The sequence below is a fragment of the Triturus cristatus genome, chromosome 6, assembly GCF_964204655.1.
Source record: "Triturus cristatus chromosome 6, aTriCri1.1, whole genome shotgun sequence".
NCBI lineage: Eukaryota > Metazoa > Chordata > Amphibia > Caudata > Salamandridae > Triturus > Triturus cristatus.
In genome coordinates, this window is record NC_140589.1 from 913,575,758 (window position 1) to 913,593,950 (window position 18,193).

An 18,193-nucleotide genomic window follows, 5' to 3' on the forward strand; every position below is an offset into this window, starting at 1 on the left:
AGTTTATATGTCTCATTGACGTAACAACACAGGATCTCAAGCAGCGAGCCCGGCCATGAGTAGAGGCACTGTGACTGAAGCATCATTTCAATCAGGGCTACCCAGCCCATCAGGGACAAGGGCAATGTCTTCCAAAACTGAATAGTCGGGCCCAGGCCCTCTACTACCCTCCCCATGTTCAGGGCTGTCGAGTTCAGATTCGGTCTGCGCAACTCAAATGCCAAGATACCACACAATTACAGTCTCCCAAGGAAGGCCTGATGCTGGCAGTTGGTCCAATGCGTTTCCCCTCAACTCCACACGGGGAAGACAGAGGACTTGTCATGTTTACACAGTACCCCCGAGCCATCCCCAAATTTTCACATTGCCCCCAGCACTATGGGCACCGAGTAGTCAGGATGCTGAAGATATACCAAGGTGTCATTGGCGTACATCGATATTATATGCCGTGACTCGCCCACCTGGCTACCCCAGAGTCCCATCACCCTCCTAAGCGTACCCACCAGCGGCTTCATCACTAAGGCAAACAGGAGAGGCGATGCAGTTCAAACCTCTCAGAAACCATCCCTACCATCCTGACTCTCGCCCCCATTTTATTGTACAAATGTCGTACCCAGGTTATATATTTACAACCCCCAGCCCTGCTTTGTTGAATACCATCCACAAATACTTCCAGTCCATTGAATCAAACACCTGTTCGATATCCAGGAGTGCTAGGGCATAGGCGTCCTTCTCCAAATACGAGGCGTGGTACACATGAGCCAGTGGCCTGATATTACAAAGGCTGTTTCGTTTCGGGATGACCCCACACTGGTCCGAGTGGATCCGTGAGGGAAGATGACTGAACAAGCATGTCGCCAGTATCCTACTGAGTATCTCTACATCAACATTCATGAGTGATAATGGTCAGTATGATGACGGCTCCACCAGATCTTTAAACAGCTTTGGCAACATCACCACCAGTGTCTCCCATATTGAGTCCAACAGTCGCCCTCCTTTCTAGGTCCTCATTATAGACTTCCAGCAATTTGTCCATCAATGCTCTAGCATGCCTTTGATAGAGCTCCACCGGTATCCAGTTCCCCTACCGGCACCTTCGCTGTTTTGAGGCTGCTTATGACCATCACTATTTCTTCTGTACCTATTGCCGACTCTAGGTAGTCCCTATCCACTTCCAATCAGTTCATTGGTGCATCCCGTAGAAGCTGACATCCACCCCTCTACCTCCCAGGGCCATGACTGATAAATATTTCGGAGATGAACTGCGAATGCGGTGTGAATGGCCTGTTGCATGTACACCAATTTCCCGCTTGCATCTTTTATAGCCAAAAGCGGAGTCGGACGTGCCTCTTGATTGACCAACATGGCCAGCAGAGGCCCCGCTTTATCTGCCCTAGAATGCAAAGTTCCTATACACAAATTTGTCCAATCTACTCTAATCCACCAGGAGTTCCCACTTATGTTGCTGCCATTCTGGGAGTTTGTATGGGTTTTGCAGTAGCTCTTTTCGAGTGCACTCAGTTTACGCTCCTGGCTGTTAAGGATACTCTCCAATTGCTTCCTGACGCCATACATACTTTTCATGCATTTCCCGAGGAGTACCACCCTCAGGGCTTCCCGCTCCATTGCTCTACTACTCGCACTTCCCCAGTTCTCATAGAAGTAATGCGTCAAGGTTTCACTGACCATGGCTGCAAAAATCGGGTTTGGTAATGCCTTAGCCCTGAGTTTCCACAGCGGTATGAACAGACGCCCTCGCCCAAGTTTTATTTCCATCAATAAGGGAGAGTGATCCGATATATACCTCGCTAGGTACGCTACTTCCTGTGCACTTTGCACCAAGGACCCTCAAACAAACAGAAGTCAAACCTACTATACATGCCAGCCTCTGAGGTATAACAAGGGATGAAAACAACAAACTCATACTGCACCACTATAACGCAGACTACAAAGCGGCCATCAGAATCACAGAATTACAGCTACACTCCACATGCATAATTAGTGCTGGCAGTTTATGCCAAAAAAGGGGACCCCCTCTGAAGGAGAAAATTTGAGGTCAGGGAGAAGAGGGGAAGACCACAATACAATATAGAGAGCTCCCTCATGACCTATATTTCTTTCATCAATGTAGAACTGAATTCAGCATGGGCTAAACGACAATGTCATGGCATCAACAAGATTCATAAGATAAAGTTGATTTTATAATTGTTTATTTGACTTCTTTTTTATCATTGAGACATATATATATAAAAAATGTTGTACTTTTTTTCTCCTTTTTTATATAAAACTATATTTGTATAAATATACATGCAGGTAAACAATATTGTTACATAAAATTCAAGATTAAATACAATACACTATTTAAGCAAATAGCCCCTGAGTGAGAAACCATACAAAAGAAACATATTGATACATACTACAACAGACCCATCCAACCTCATACAGACTCATACAACATTCGCAAACACATATATCTAGAGAAGAGGGAGACAATAGATTACACAATCTCCACGACCATATAGGTATATGTGTTCAGCCGAATCTGAACAAAATTGGTGGACGTGCGCTTCGGTGGCATATAAAGGGTAGTGCCGCCACATTCCTCAGGACCTTGCCAGATACCAAAGAAACACAATAACACCCAGGGGATACAAGACGTATTGATGCAAGTGTTAAATCAGAAGGGATGGCCACTGACTGTTATCAGAACATGTAGCAGTGTGTTTTACTAAAAATACATGTTCTAGAACCCTCATGTATTGTGTCTGTCACAACAGAAAGGAATCTTCTAGTTACGTGGGGCCGGGCGCTTATACAGATGTATGTAGCTCATAAAATTGTACTTAACCGGGTGACTTCTTAAATGTTCAATTATGGAGTATTTGCTCCTATGGGCAAATGCCGAGTAGACTAAGAGCTCACGCAAGCAAAGTCGTCTGCCCAGTCAGTCAAATGTGGAATTCCACGTGGACCATCGAAATACCCTGCTGGGTGGACACAATACGTGAGGGTTCTAGAACATGTATTTTTAGTAAAACACACTGCTACATGTTATGATAACAGTCAGTGTCCATCCCTTTCTGATTTATCACTACCCTTTATATGCCACCGAAACGCGCGTCGACCAATATTGTTCAGATTCTGCTGAACACATCTATCCTATATGGTCGTGGAGATTGTGTAATCTTTTGTCTCCCTCTTCTACAGATATATGTATTTGCGAATGTTGTATGAGTCTGTATGAGGTTGGATGGATCTGTTGTAGTATGTATGAATATTTTTCTTTTATATGGTTTCTCACTCAGGGGCTATTTGCTTAAATAGTGTATTGTATTTAATCTTGAATTTTATGTAACAATATTGTTTACTTGAATGTATATTTATAAAAATATAGTTTTATATTAAAAAAGAGAAAAAAAGTAAAGACATTTTTGTTATATGGGTCTTCAATGATAAAAAAAAGAAATCAAATAAGCAATGATAACATCAACTTTATCTTATGAATCTTGTTGATGTCATGACATTGTCGTGTAGCTCATGCTGAAGGAAAGAAATATAGGTCATGAGGGAGCTCTCTATATTGTAATTAGTGCTGGCAGTCCATCAGAGTAAATTCAAAAGGTTCTATCAGAATTGTACAATACAGAGTGCCAAAGCATGTAGAATTCACTATCGCAAGCATTCTGCAACAACATTCCCATGCAACTGTTCTCCAAAAATTGAAAAGCTTCAATGATAAATCAACTAACAGTCCTCCTAAACATGACAAACCCGCTGTCGCAAACATGGACATCATAAGTCTTCCATTTCTCATCATCATAAATGTCTTCTCTGAAAAACAATTCTATGACATTATCAATGCAAGCAGAAAAGCAGAACCATCTTCAGACCCACCCAGCTTCACAAAAAAGTGTCAAATATATCATGTCAACCTGTGCAGGGGAAGTAGCTGGAACATTTTAAATCAGTCCCTAGAACTAGGATCTTTCCTACCAAATTTGAAAATCTCCTATATTAAACCACTCCTAAAGAAATGAACCTTGACCCAGCCAGCCCATCAAACAGGCCAATAGTAAATATGGCCTGTTCCTCGGTAAACTATTAAAACAAGCAGTTTTCACTCAACTCTCCAATTTTACTGAGGAAAATATCATGATGTTGGATCTACAATCTGGATTCAGCTCTCCTTAGGCAAGAATTATTTTCCACTGCTGCTTACCTCAAACCTTTCCTCACTCAGCTCCAATCACTCTCCAGTCTTTAGAGTCACCAGTTGGGGAAGCTGTCCTATAGCCTCCAGGTTGTTAGTTTAATTATAAATGCTATATATCTAACTTTGCAAACATAGCTAGATTGCTCATATCTGGCAAATCTATTTTAATATGTTTGTGAGGTACATTATAATTAGAGTGATGAGCAGGCCTCAGAATATCAAGTACTGTAGTGCCTCTCTTTTCTCATTCCTTTCTTTGAAGCCAAGGGCCTGATCATAAGTGCTTGTGCTGCTAATCTAAGTATCAAGAATCTTAGTCTTCGGAGAAGCTTGGGTAGATCTGCTTGAATTAAAATCCTACCGTAAGTCATCCCCCCAAGGCCCACATTGTGGCATCTCTCAGAGATCCATCATCTCCCGTATTCAACAGCTACCTAGACCTTATATAGGAGCTAATAAACTGTTCAACCTTACATGTAACAACTATGCAGGTTAAACACAAATGAAACCCTAAAAATGGATGGCCCGGAAGACAAGTCAAGACTGGGTAACTGCCTCTTTGCCTTACATTCAACGATGATGAGTAACCACCTAACAATCAAAACCACAAAGACAGAGATCACGACCTCTGGACAATGGCATAAATATCCGGCTAATGACATATGGTCTATCAATTTTCATTCCATCTCAGGGGAAGACTACATAGAGTGCATCTTGTCTAGCAAAACTACTGGGTCTCCTTTAGACACCTGTCAAGCTCGCCATTTGAAATCATCTGGGCCTTACATTGCAGGAGGCCTTAGCTACATAATAAGCATTTTTTTTCTTAAAGTCACATTCCCAGAAGACCTAATGAAATCAATTGTTGGACCAAATATTAATAAAGTCAGCTTGAGCCCTAACAATCCCTCTAATTTCAGACCAATTTCATTTCCACCCTACATCTTCAAAGTTATGAGGTAAGAAAGTACTAAGCAACTGCAAACCAACAATGAAGAATGCAACATGTTAAAATTCAACTAGGATGGCTGCTGCCCAGAATATGAAAATAAGCTAGGTATCACTTCAGCACCCAACAATCTCAAATCAATCATGGACAGCGGAGGATCAGGAGTAATTACTCTCCTTGATCTCTCCGTTGCCTTTGACATCATAGATTTTGAGATATTACTCAGGTATTTCTCCATTTGACATTCAAAAAAATCAGGTGCATTCTTAGAAGAAAAAGAAAAAAAAAAGATTCTTTTCATTAGAATCCAGCAACTAAGAGGCCCATTACGATGGGGGGCGAGGGTGCCAGGGACCGCCCGCCGAAGGTGCGGCGGTCCCGCCTGTGGCATCAGGATGCGCCCGCCACACTGGCGGGCTCATCCCGCACTTTTTACATTGTGGCGGGCGGTGCTGCAAGCGGCACACGCCAAAAGGTAAAAAATGCATGTTGTGTATTTGAATGCACAATGTGACAGGCACAGTGCAGTGCCTGCCACCTTGTGCATGCAAATGCTGGGGGGTACCAACACCCTGGGGGCCTGCTACGGGGCCCCAACAGCAAAGACCGCAAGGCTCATATCCGCACCTATCATAATATGGATGGCGGTGTCTGTTAGACACCGCCACCATGTTATGCTCTTTTTCCGCCCGGTCGACGAGTCGACCATCATAATATGGCGGGGGGTCTTTGAAGTGTGGATGGCGGGCGGATCACCCCGCTGACCCAGCGGTGACTACCGCTGGCCCGGCGGGGGCGATTCGCCCGCCATCCTAATGGGGCACTAGGTTCTGTTACATCCCCTGCAATTCCTTTGGTAAAAGGGGTCTGTCTAGGGTCCTTCTGTCATCCTTTTATTTAATATACATATTTAACCTTTATTTAAACCTATTAAGAGTCTTAACGCTATTACCTACCTTTGCACTGACAAAATGCAGATCTCTTCAATTTAAGATAGTCAAACACTACCTCTTCCTCCTGTATGCCTCGCATCCTTACATCTATCTCAGAGTGAATGAAAATATACTTTCTTAAATGTAATCCATCCAAGTCAGAGATTTTGCCCATAGGTATTAACATAAATGTATAGGGCAATGTTTGAGGCCTTCCCAACTTCTCCCAGCCCCTGGAATTTAGTTCATAACCATGGCTTCTTCATAGATGTTGACCTCAACCTACATCACCAAATAGCCAATGTTATCTACTCATGTTTTTTCTACATTCTGCTCCAGAGGGGCAATTTCCAGTTCCTGTGTTTCGTCCCCAAAGTTCAAGTCAGCAATGCATTTGTACAACACTGGCTGGGCTATTCTAATTCAGCATACTTGGGCCTATTCTAATTCAGCATACTTGGGATTGCCCAACAAGTCAATCAACTGGTTACAAATGATTCAAAACTCCTTTAGTGATAACCATCTGGGAAATAAAAAGAAACAATTCAGTAAACTCTCACAATAATCAACCGCAGTGGAGGCTGCTCTTTGCCGGGGGTGGTGGGCCGGTGAAAGGAAGAGTGGGGTGGGGGAGTTTAAATTAAAATATATACTAAAAAGAACAACACTTATCTTCAGGCCGGCCAACCAGCCGGCCGCCGCCTCTCGGTCTGCTCGCAGCAGCGTCTCGCTAGAAGCAGGAACCAGGAAGTCCACTCGGCTCCTGACTCCCCTAGCCAGCGTTGTGATTGGTCTGAACACCGTGGTTCGGTACTAAGATGGGGAATGGGGGCCTGGGCATGTTCTGCATCCAGGCTGTAATGCAGCCTGGGTGCAGAACATACAAAGTGCGCATGACTGTTATGGTCGGCTCGAAAGGGCTGGTGTGAGAAGTTGGCCTGGTATATGATAACCACTAATTAAAGTGGGCACCTTGCACCAGTCCAAACAACCCTTATGGGGATTTCAGAGGTCAAAGATAACCTTAGAAAGCTATCCAAGTGGTAGCTGTGGAGAGCAGCCTTCAGGCTTAGTCTTGAAGGAATGTTAAGCAGCTTGTTTTACCAAAATACAACCTTATTGTATTGGCAAAATAAAAGGAGAACCACACAGTAGTTATAAAAATATGTATTTATTATTATAACACACCTTAAATACCTCACAGTATCTGCTACTCGCAGATAAATACAAAGCACACAATACTGTAGCACAGAAACAATCGTAAGTAGCACTAATAAACAGTGGGCTCTCGGGGGGAGACCAAACCATATACTAAAATAGTGGTATAAGAACCACGACTCGAGTCAAGGCAGTGTCTAGAGCTTGTAGAATCACTGGGACCCAAGGAACCACACAAGCTGAGTAAGGAGGGACCCCATGGAGGACAGGTGCAGTGTGAGAACACGACCATGTGCTACGCACAATTCCAGTGGATTACGAAGAAACCCTTTGGATCATAGAAGGTTTGAGAGCCAACCCACCCGTGGATACCATAGTACCAGAGTTACCTATCCCAGGGAAGCCGGTTGCATAGGGCTGAAGTGGTGTCAGAAACCGCCGTCGATCTCAATGGAAGACTTCAAAGAAATGCCACTGCTGGAAAGAAGAAAAGCATCCGGTGAGACCCACAGGTGGATTCTTGATGAAAGGAACCTGAAAGCAGAGGGGACAGAGTCAGGGTCACTAAGGAGTGACCAGGGGCTCGGTAGACGAATGCCCACTGATGTCGGGTGCTTCAGGTGTGATGATGAAAACCGTGACTCTGTAGCTGCAGGGACCAGGAGATGTAGAGGGCGACCAGGAGCTGGATAAGAGCTGTCCCACGAAGGTTGTCGAGTGCTGAGGGGTCGGTGTCCGGCGGGAGCACCATTAAGCCTTGGCAGCGGCAACCCACGAAGAATGTCAAAGAAGGTTACGGTCTGGCCCAGCAAGGACCAGGGGACTCACCACAGCAAGGGGAGTCAGGGCAGGCCTGGAGCCCAAGAAAAGCAGTGTTGTCCCTCAAATGGACCCACAGGCTGAAGGCACAAGAGTCGAGAGGAAACCTCTAGCGGTTTCAGAAAGTTCACAAAGTCACAGCTTGCAGGGCACAGAGTGTGAGGAGGCCAAAGTCCTTTGTACAAAATGTGCGCAGAGGTTGAGGCTATCGATTGCCCAGTGCACTTAGGTGGGGAACGCCAACAAGCATATGCACTTGCAAAAGTACACTGTGCACAGGGGTTCGGGTTATGCGGTCCCTAGGAGGGATACTAGCCTCAGACTTGGTGAGAGGGCAGCTCGACCCCAAGGAACGTAGAATCCCACCTCATGTGTTGTTGGAGCCTTCGGAGTCCACAGGAGCTCAGGATCAGCATACCGGTCAGTTGCGTTCCGGTGCCTGTAAATGCAGGGGAGTGACTCCTTCACCCCAAGGGCGATAACTTCATTTGTCTTTGATGCTCCACAGGTCCTGCACAGAGCCTGTATCGTGCACGGGCACAGACGATGCTATGGACGGAGAGGGAGATGAAGTCAGGCCCAGTCAAAGTCCAGCAAAGTCCAGAGTGTCCAGACCGTCGAAGATCAGAATCTTGTCCACTTCAAATCTACAACCTCTAGACACTATTTTGATTCAAATCGTGATTCTTATACCACTATTTTAGTATACGGTTTGGTCTCCCCGAGAGCCCACTGTGTATTAGTGCTACTTACAATTGTTTCTGTGCTACAGTATTGTGTGCTTTGTGTTTATCTGCGTGTAGCAGATACTGTGAGGTATTTAAGGTGTGTTATAATAATAAATGCATATTTGTATAACTACTGTGTGGTTCTCCTTTCATTTAACCAATACAATAAGGTTGCATTCTGGTACAACAAGCTGCTTAGCATTCCTTCAAAACTAAGACTGAAGGCTGCTCTCCACAGCTACCACATGGATAGCTTTCGAAGGTTATCTTTGACCTCTTAAATCACCATAAGGGTTGTTTGGACTAGTGCAAGGTGCCCACTTTAATTAGTGGACATCATATACCAGGCCAACTTCCTACAGCCGGCCAAACAGTTATGTGCACTTTAGACTGAAGCAACCACTCCTCCTCCTGGGTCCTGCCCTGGCAGTCCAGCCCCGCCCACACCAGGAAATGGAAATCGAAAATGATAATAACGTTGGTTATTATCATTTTAGTTTTCCTTTAATTACTGCTTGCGGAGCAATGGAGCGACGCTCCTCCGCCTTAGCGGAGGAGCCACCCCAGAGCAACTGTACTTCCTTCCCATTAAAAAATTAATTATTAAACATTCAAAATATATTATAACTCTGCCCCTTTTTTTATTACCAGTAAATTTGAAAAAAGAAGTGGTGCATCCTGAAACCTAAGGTCAAAAAACAAGGATCAACATCCTGGCCTCACAATTTAATTACAAGAAATGGGGAGGCCCCACTTTCTGCATTTTGGGAGCACTCATCTGGATCTCCATCACCCTTGAAATACATGTCCAGTCCTCCTTTTTTTAAATTGAAGAAAGCACTAAAAACTTGGAACTTTGATAAAGATTTATAGATTTAATATTTACCATCATAAATCTCTTTCTTAGCTGCTTAGCGCCAAGAGACTCCATTAAACTGGTGGTGCACTTTATAAAGCCGGCAAACAAATAAATAGTAAATCCCTCATTGATCAACAAGGAAGGAATACAATGAATGAAAGGACTTGCGGAGAGTTGTGGACTTTAGCACAGTCCACCCTGCAGGTACCGAATATTCATTACTGGGATCACTGACATCTCATTGTTAAGATGGATGATTAGACTTCAGTGCATCTTGTCAAATCTCATTACTTGACCTCTTATAATGGAAATACCATAAAGGAAGACTGTAATACTGTCTATCCGAGTAGCATCTGATTTCCTGAACTCTTTCTCTACACCTGTTACCTCCCCAGATGCATAAGATCTGGACTGGATGACCTCCTGCCACAGCCATCATAGGAAATGGAATCAAAACACAAAATAAAAATATCAGCACAATAAAGGACTTTCAGAGCTAATCAAAGATGCAAGCATAGCAAAAATATAAAAAAGACTGCAAATCAAACTCTTGCTTCCGACTCCTTCACATGATCATATGCTGTGTCCCGTATAATCGCACCTCAGCGGTTATCATGCATGACATGGAACCATTTCCCTCATCGGCTCAAAATCAAAGACAATATACTTCCATTAATACACCCACAAGGTATAGCATGCTACACGTGTGGATATGAGCTTCAATTCCCCAAATGGAGGGGTATTAATATCATTTATTTACTATTTGTAAAGCGCCAGGTTACACCCAACGGTAAGTGCTCTACAAGTGCTATAATGCAATATAATAAGACAACACATGACAGTTTATCAGTTTGGTTTCCTTTTATGGATGTAAAACATCCCTTTAAGGGTCCTGCACTATCTTCAACTGTAACATACAATAGCACCTTCACTATAAAGATCCAACAGAAAATGTCACAACCGACAAAATAATGAAGAGATCATGCCTGAATCAATGGGGATCAAATATTTGGATAAACAGCTGCTAGTAAGCTGCAAATAACATTTTGAAAAAATAAACACAATAAAACATAAGCACATTTGTACAAAATTAATAAATGTTATGCAGACGTTCTCACTCCGAGAAGATCAAACTCATGGGGTGAGTGGTTTAAGCCTCATAAATACGTATGCACGTGTTACTATCCATCACATTAAAAGAAAGATAAACAATAATAGGAATATTTCCCAGTAGATAGATATTTCCCACTCAGTTCATTTTGTTGCATATTCAAAGAACACGTTAAAAACAAATAATTTACAATTTACTTACTAAAACAGGACTTTTTCCGGGTTTCTCTTTTTCTTTTCCCACCTTTCCAGTATCCCACTTTTCAAAATTGATATCTGCATCGTTCCATTCTGGCCAAATTTGAAACTTTCCTTTTTTTGGCTCAGTTCCACCATTTCCCATGCTGGAGCCCAAAGACAGCTGTCTACAAATGAAATCAAAGGAAAAATGTAAACAAGTATAAAAGAAAGCAAACCACAAGGGATCTAGCAAATTGGTGCCTCTCTTGAAGGCGTTCTCGAATACCACTGTAACTTTAACACTATGGGGGTCATAAGCATTGCGGGCAGATCGCCACCGCCGGTGGCAATCCGCCCACCAAATGCCCCTGTTGGACCCCTGCCATATTAGCATGGCGAGGGGCACCGCGGCGGATTGAAAGACCGTCCACCGCTTTTCCGCCAGTCGGATTGCCGACCAGGCAGAAAAGGTAGCTAATATGGTGGCGGTGACTTGCAAGCACCGTCATCCATATTAGCATGGGCAACGTGAAAGGCCGGCGGAGATTTATTTACTTGAAAAGTTTTACATAGCTCTGGCTAGACCCGGAGATATCAGAGCGCTTTACATGAGACAGGACATTGTTTCAGTACATTGCTACATAGTTACAGTTACCAGTACATGCTTAGGAGAAACACATGAGCTTACACAATAATATAAGATATTAGCACATAGCATATCCAAGACACACGTCTTATTGGAAGTGGAAGGTAGTGAGGGGAAAGGTAAGATTGCTTTGGGGTGCGTTACGGGCCCCCGGGGGGGTTGAACTTGGGGGATATCTATGGTACCCCCTACATTGGCATACACAATGTGGCAGGCACCGCTCTGTGTCTGTCACGTTGTGCATGCCAATGCACAACATGCATCTTGAACATTGTGGCGGGTGCTCCTTGAAGCTCTGCCCGCCACAATGTTCAATATGCGGGATGCGACCGCCAGGGTGGCGGTCGCATCCTAATAGGCACAGCGGGAGCGCCGCACCCCTGGCGGGCGGTCCCGCATACCATTACGGTATGTGTCCGCCTGCCATCGTAATGGTGCCCTAAGGTCTGCCGGATGCTGTTCTCCAAGAAATGGAGACATTTAGGTGTTATGCTTTTCCCTTTTCATAATAAAAATAAATGTCTGCAGGAGAGTGCACAAGTCAAAATACATTTTTATTTAATCTGCACTTTGATTATAGCTTGTTAGAATATTGAAGTTGTGGCTGCTCATTTATTATTCACTTTTGTTTTTGTTTTTTTCATATTTCTTCAGGGTGTCCTGGTCCCACCCGGGACACTCACTAGTTTTTTTTGTGTAAAGGGCCGCAGGGAGAGCCCAGGGCCCCTGCAGTCCTGCGGGCTCCTTGCAAGCAGCCCTTCGGGGCAGCGCAGGAGCCAGAGTACTCTTGTGCTCACCCAGGGCACTCCAGCTCATGATTCTTTTTGGGGGCTGTGGGATGAGCCCAGGGCCCCCACAGCCTCGCCGGCTCTCTCCGAGCGACCCCATTTTATGGGGCCATGCAGGAGCCAGATTTTTTTATTTTTATATATGTGTTGCCTCAGTGCCCACCTGATGCACCCCATACCATTATAAATCGTGGGAGCCATGGTTTGAGCCCCAGAACACTGCAACACTGCCGGCTCCCTGACCCTGCAAGAGCCGCTGTGTTTTTTTTTATTAAAAAAGGGGTTCCCCAGTGCCCACCTAGGACCCCATGCTGCATGTCCCTCAGTGGGTCTGCGGCAGAGGCCCAGGGCCCTTGCAGACCCCCTACTAACACCAATCACAGGTGTGAGCAGAAACCGGCATTGCTCCAACCCTGCAGTACTAGTTTTATTTTGCTCCTGCGAGGTGGGAGCCATTCAAACCATTTTCCTTCCTGAGTAAACAGGCAGGAAAAAGTTTTGTTCTCCCACCGGGCGAGAGCACCTTTGTGCTCCTGCCCGGAGGGAGAACACTGTACAGGCAGGGAAATAGACTGTGTCCTGGTGGTTGGGAACTCCAGGACACCTTCACTGAGCCAGCCATGGGGGATGGGGTCCCCGAGGCCATTATATGGCTCAGGGAGGGTGGGCCTTGCGACCCTATCTCCTTTGCTGCTGCCGCAGGGAGGGGGCCATGTGGCCCCCTCCCCTGTATTAAATTATTGGCCCAGGAGGATGGGGTCCCTGGGGTCCTTTTAGGCTTGGGAGGGGGGCCCATTCATTTGTTAGAAGGCCTCAGGGGGTGGGATCTCCGGGGCGTTACCTGGCTCAGGGAGGGAGTCCGCACGGCCCCCTCTCCTTCAGTAACATGTCAGCACCAGGGAATGAGGTCCTGGGGCCTCCTGGCAGGAGCGTAACAAACACCCCCGCAGCCCCCGCGGTGCAGGGGGGCCCCGAGTCTTCAGGAAGTGAAGGGGGCCCCCTCAGCTCTTCGGTAGAGAACTGGGTAGAGACTGAGCTGTGAGAGAGAGCCAAACCTCTCTCTCTCTAAAGCAACCTGCACACACTGACCCAGGACTGAAGAGAAAAAAGTAACAAGTTACATTGTTTCTCTTCAGTCAGAGCAGGGCCGAAAAAAGGATGGAGGTGGGGGCCCCAGAGACAGCAGGCCACGTGATGTCTTTTGTACGTGAGTCATGTTATTACTTATGTTCAAATTTCAGGAAAATGATTGGCCAAATGCATTTCACGCAATAGGCATAATTTCACTTTTTTTTTTTTTTTTATTGTTGCATATTTCATGAAATATGTTGATCGCCCATATGTAACAGCAGGTTAGGACTGAGTCGGTGATAGAATCTCAAAGAAGAACATGTCAGGCAAGAGAAGGAGAGCTTGGCGAGAAAAAAAGGTCCAAACTTTTCATTCCATTAATAAACTATGAAACATGCAAAAGTATAACACATTCCATAATTTATGTTGAAAATATTCAGCTAATGTTGATCTACATATCAGGAATCTGTCACAAACCGTAGTCATCATTTATTAATTTCCTTTCTGTGTAGAAAAATTTGATCTTGAGCTGCGTTTTAATTGGCAAACATATTAAAATATTCCATTACTCCTAACATGCAGTGGGAAAATATCTCAATTCACATGATGACTGCAGCTTTTATATATTTTTTCTAAACTGTTTCCTGAAAAGTTCTTTCTGACATTACGAATGTGATTTTGTATGTTTTCGTTTTAAGTGCATGATGCTGTTTTGTTCATTTATGTGTACATGTGCCAAGCATTGCTGAAGCAGACCTACGGCTCTATATTCAAACACAGATGGAAAAAGATCTGTTCCAAACTAGAAAGAGTGCACCGAACAAAACAAAGCCAGGCATCCTTTATGCTAGCTTTGGACATGCCCGTAAAATCAAGAGGTAGCATTCAGATATATTTCGTCAATACAGGGCCGGGATGAAAACACAAAACAGCCCCCGGGCCCGAAACAATCTCTCTCTCTCGCCAACCCTGTCCCTGCTGTAATTATCTGGAAAACTGCCCTAAAACCCCCAAAGACCTCAGGACACTACGGAAATGCTCTTTGGGAAAAACCTCCAGTCCGGGCCTGTTCAGACTTCACTTTGCCCAATCAACAGGAACAGATTTTTTCCTGCCTTGGGAAGATGGCTGCTGGTTGGTGTACTGTCATTGCGGGGGGGGGGGGGGGGGGGCGGGGGGGACCAGGATTATGTTGCAGTGGAAGACTGATTAATATGCGGAAGGTTTGACTCCGTTCTGCGTCAAGACTGGGCAAGTTATTCTGCAAGATGCGGGGCATTCCTCTCTGCCCGCCCTCACCCTGTGGGAGAGCCTCTGTGCACTCAGTCCTGTACTCCGCTCCATGGCAGGACAGAGGGGCATGGGCCCCGGAGGATGCACACTGCCCGCCTGTGAGTACCCACAACAACCCTACTTTAGCTCCGACGCGGTTACAGACAGAAGCTTTGCCCGGGCTGGGGGGCAGGGGCCAAGTAAGTACGGCCCAGACGGGGGATAAAGGAAGGTGTCCTGTGGGTCTCCTGTGGGTGCAGCTTCCGCTAGGGGACAGGGAGGGGAGGGAAGGGGGGCTGTCTGCAGCCTGTGAGTATCCCAATGGCCATGGGACAGTGCTAGCAGCAACCTGTGAGTACAGCCATTGGGTCCCGAGGATTGATTTTAGCAGCTGTGACAAACAGCCCTGATTAAAATTCTCCCCCAATAATAAGAAATAACTGGGGATTTTGAAGCTTTCTGCACCAAAATCTGCACATTTGGTTATTCACTGTGTCGTTTCCACCCGCTGCATTTCCGCGTGTCTTATTTGCTGAAACATAACCGAGGCAAAACTCCGAGGGGCAGATTTCTTGTATCTTCAATGTTTGCAAATACGTGTTTGCGCAGGGATCGCAAAATAATGACGTATTCCTATTCAAGGCCTAAATGTTGAAAGTTCAGAAACAACACATACAAACCCAGAGTGAAAACGCTTGTTTGTCATATTTCCGAGGAATTGTCAATGTTTTTTTTAGCTTTTTTCATTATTAAAAGATCATACAGCCGACTACGGTATACGATTATTGAATATGTATTCCACGTTGAAAAAGGAATATTCAATATTTACAAGTTCAAAAATAATTAAAAAGTATCAAGTTTTTATAACAAAGTTTTATTATATCTACTTTTAAAAGAACTTTCTCAATGGTACTTCAGTGACCTGCAGTTCTTAGCCTGAATCCTTGCGAGGCCCACTTGTCTCTACATCATTCTAAGGCCGGTAAATTGAGAATCATGACATTGGATAATGCCATCACCCATTATTTACAGCGTTTAGAAACACCTGAAGTGAGGCAGGAAGCGCTGTATTGGCATGCTGCCTGATAATGCAATTCTGGTCAAATTGGAACTTTTCATTAAACGGCTTTTGCCGAGCTGGATGAAAATACAGGAATAAGCAGTTGATCCTGAAACAAAGGTCACTAGAGGGGGTGAGCGAGGGGTGAGCGAGGGGTGTCATAGTAGGGCCTCTCCTGCAGGGCACATGGACCAAAGGGCACATCTCTGTGTGAAGACTGGTGACTCCCTCTCACTAGTGGACCAAGAGGCCAGGAGGGCAAGGAACAGAAGATGCAAGAGACCTGATGGAAGGGAAGGGGCAGGGCTTTAAGTGGGATGAAAAAACTGGGGGGTCTCTCAAAGGGGCATGGTCAATGTAATTAAGGGCGTGGCTTAAAAACACGTAAGCTAAAAATCTGTGTTTAGCATAGTGTGCCACCCGGCTTGTATTTTGCTGTTCCTATCATTGCGTCCGGATATATGATACAACAAGTCACATAATGCCTACAACAAGTCAGGACTATTGGCTTTGTCAATGGTTGTTAGTTGCATAAGATAAATAAGCAGCAACTATGGCTTGTATATAATATTGAAAAAACTTCCACTTAAATCCCTGGTGAGACCACGACAATGTTGCTGCTCCTGAGTTTCAAAAAGAGAAGGGAAATCCAGAGAGAAAAGGATTTCCCTTCCCCTACAACGCTCACCTGGCATGAAGTCATACGGTAACTTCTCCACTGGTGAGAAGTGAGAGCACCTGCACATGGATGTGCCTGCTGCCACTGCAGTCCAGAAAACAAAGGACCGCTTGTGCCAGGGCACAAAATAGAGCCCGATAGAGACCCGTTTCGAGGCCCGCTTAAAAAACTGCCGGCGCTCAGACCCGGTGAGACCCGGCTCACTTAAAGCCCTGGGAAGGGGTCAGGCAGAGGGGGGGAAACTGAAGAGTGGGGACGGAAGGACTGTGTAGAGAAATAGAAGGACAAGAGAGGGACATACCATCGAGCAGGCAGGGTTCTGGCTCCTACCAGCCAAATCAGATGTTCGACCATTTTTTTTTTTTAATTCAGCTTTAATATATGATTGTAAATAGAACTTATGGCTTATTTCACACCACGTTAAAAACCCACACCTATAAACGATTAACAAAACAAATAATAAAAGCAGGAACTCTTTTTGAAGTCATTGCCCTGTCGTCAGCAATGAAATCGTGTATACAAGTGTTGAAGAGCAGTTTCACTAACAAGACCTCATGCCACTCGTGAGTCAACCCCCTGTGACGTCTATCTCAGCACGCGCCCAAGGGACTCGTCCAACATGATTGGATGAGCTCACTGTCACCAGATGCTCCTAAGATCGTTGCGCATTTCCGCTTTGGCCAACCACCTGCTGGTGACGTCTTGGATGCGTGAGTCGGTTTCAGACTTGAGGAGGCTACGGGGTCCAAGTTGGACAATATTATCAATAAGGTTTTATTGACCGCTTCGGCAGATACATGGCAGATTACAGCAACAGAATAGCTCCCACATACAATGGGCTCTATTGGCTTTTCCTTTACTAATGTCTTGGTACTCAAAGCTCTGATTCAGACTTGTCAGAGTGTCCAGTTCTTTTGATTCAACTTGTTCAGCTTGAAAGCAGCACGTGGGCGCTTAATTTAAGTGTTATCAGATGCACAGCCGGAGACAGCTGAGGGTCTCAATGACCATAAAACTAGGAAGGGATTGCAGTCACGTACAAAACACGTAGGTCCTCATTGCCCAGAATGAAAACACACCTACTTATGTGTATCAGTGTGCTTGTTCCTCATCTAAAGGTTATGCACTTATTTCGCCTAGAAATGCCAGCGCTGTAATAAAAGAGTTTAAAAAACTGAAAATCAATAATACTGGCATTGAGTTGGAACCTTAATGATAGTGCTTAGAAACTGTATGCGTGTACCCCTCTCTCTCATGCTTGTGTTCTTTTTCTATCTTTTCCACTTTCTTGTTCTTTATCCCAGGCTCACTTTCGTGCCCTACTTTGCCCTCTCTGTCTTTCCATATATATTCCTCTATCTCTTTCATACTCTCTCTGGCTCTCTGTTTAGTCGTCTGACTCACTTTCTCTTTCACTGTTCTCCTCAATATCCCTCTATTAGTTTATTTTTTTCTCTTTGCCTGTCTATTCCATTCTTTGTCCTTCTGTCTCTGTCTCACTCAGCTTCTCCCTTATGCTATTTATTTGCTGCACATGTTTGCCCTCTCCCTTGCCTCACTGTCTCCTCATTGTCTTTTCCTACCTGTGAAGCATAGTAGCCTAGTCTCAAGCCCAGGTAGGCATCCCTTGACTCCGCACAATTAGAATCATGAAGTTCCAAATGGCCAGGCTGTGCTTGTGCATACTCTAGAGAGAGGCAGGGAGTGAATATGTGCATCTATGTGAGAT

At 44.9% G+C, this 18,193-nt stretch overlaps 1 protein-coding gene across 2 annotated transcripts in view; it reads right to left on the bottom strand.

Moving 5' to 3' along the window:
• Nucleotides 1-18,193, bottom strand: part of ADGB (androglobin) — a 1,188,702-nt gene that overhangs the window by 1,133,907 nt on the left and 36,602 nt on the right. For both annotated transcript variants that reach the window (XM_085611585.1, XM_085611586.1), the window contains exon 2: nucleotides 10,971-11,133. In XM_085611585.1, coding sequence (XP_085467711.1) covers nucleotides 10,971-11,133 — 163 coding nt within the window. The remainder of the gene's footprint in view (nucleotides 1-10,970; nucleotides 11,134-18,193) is intronic.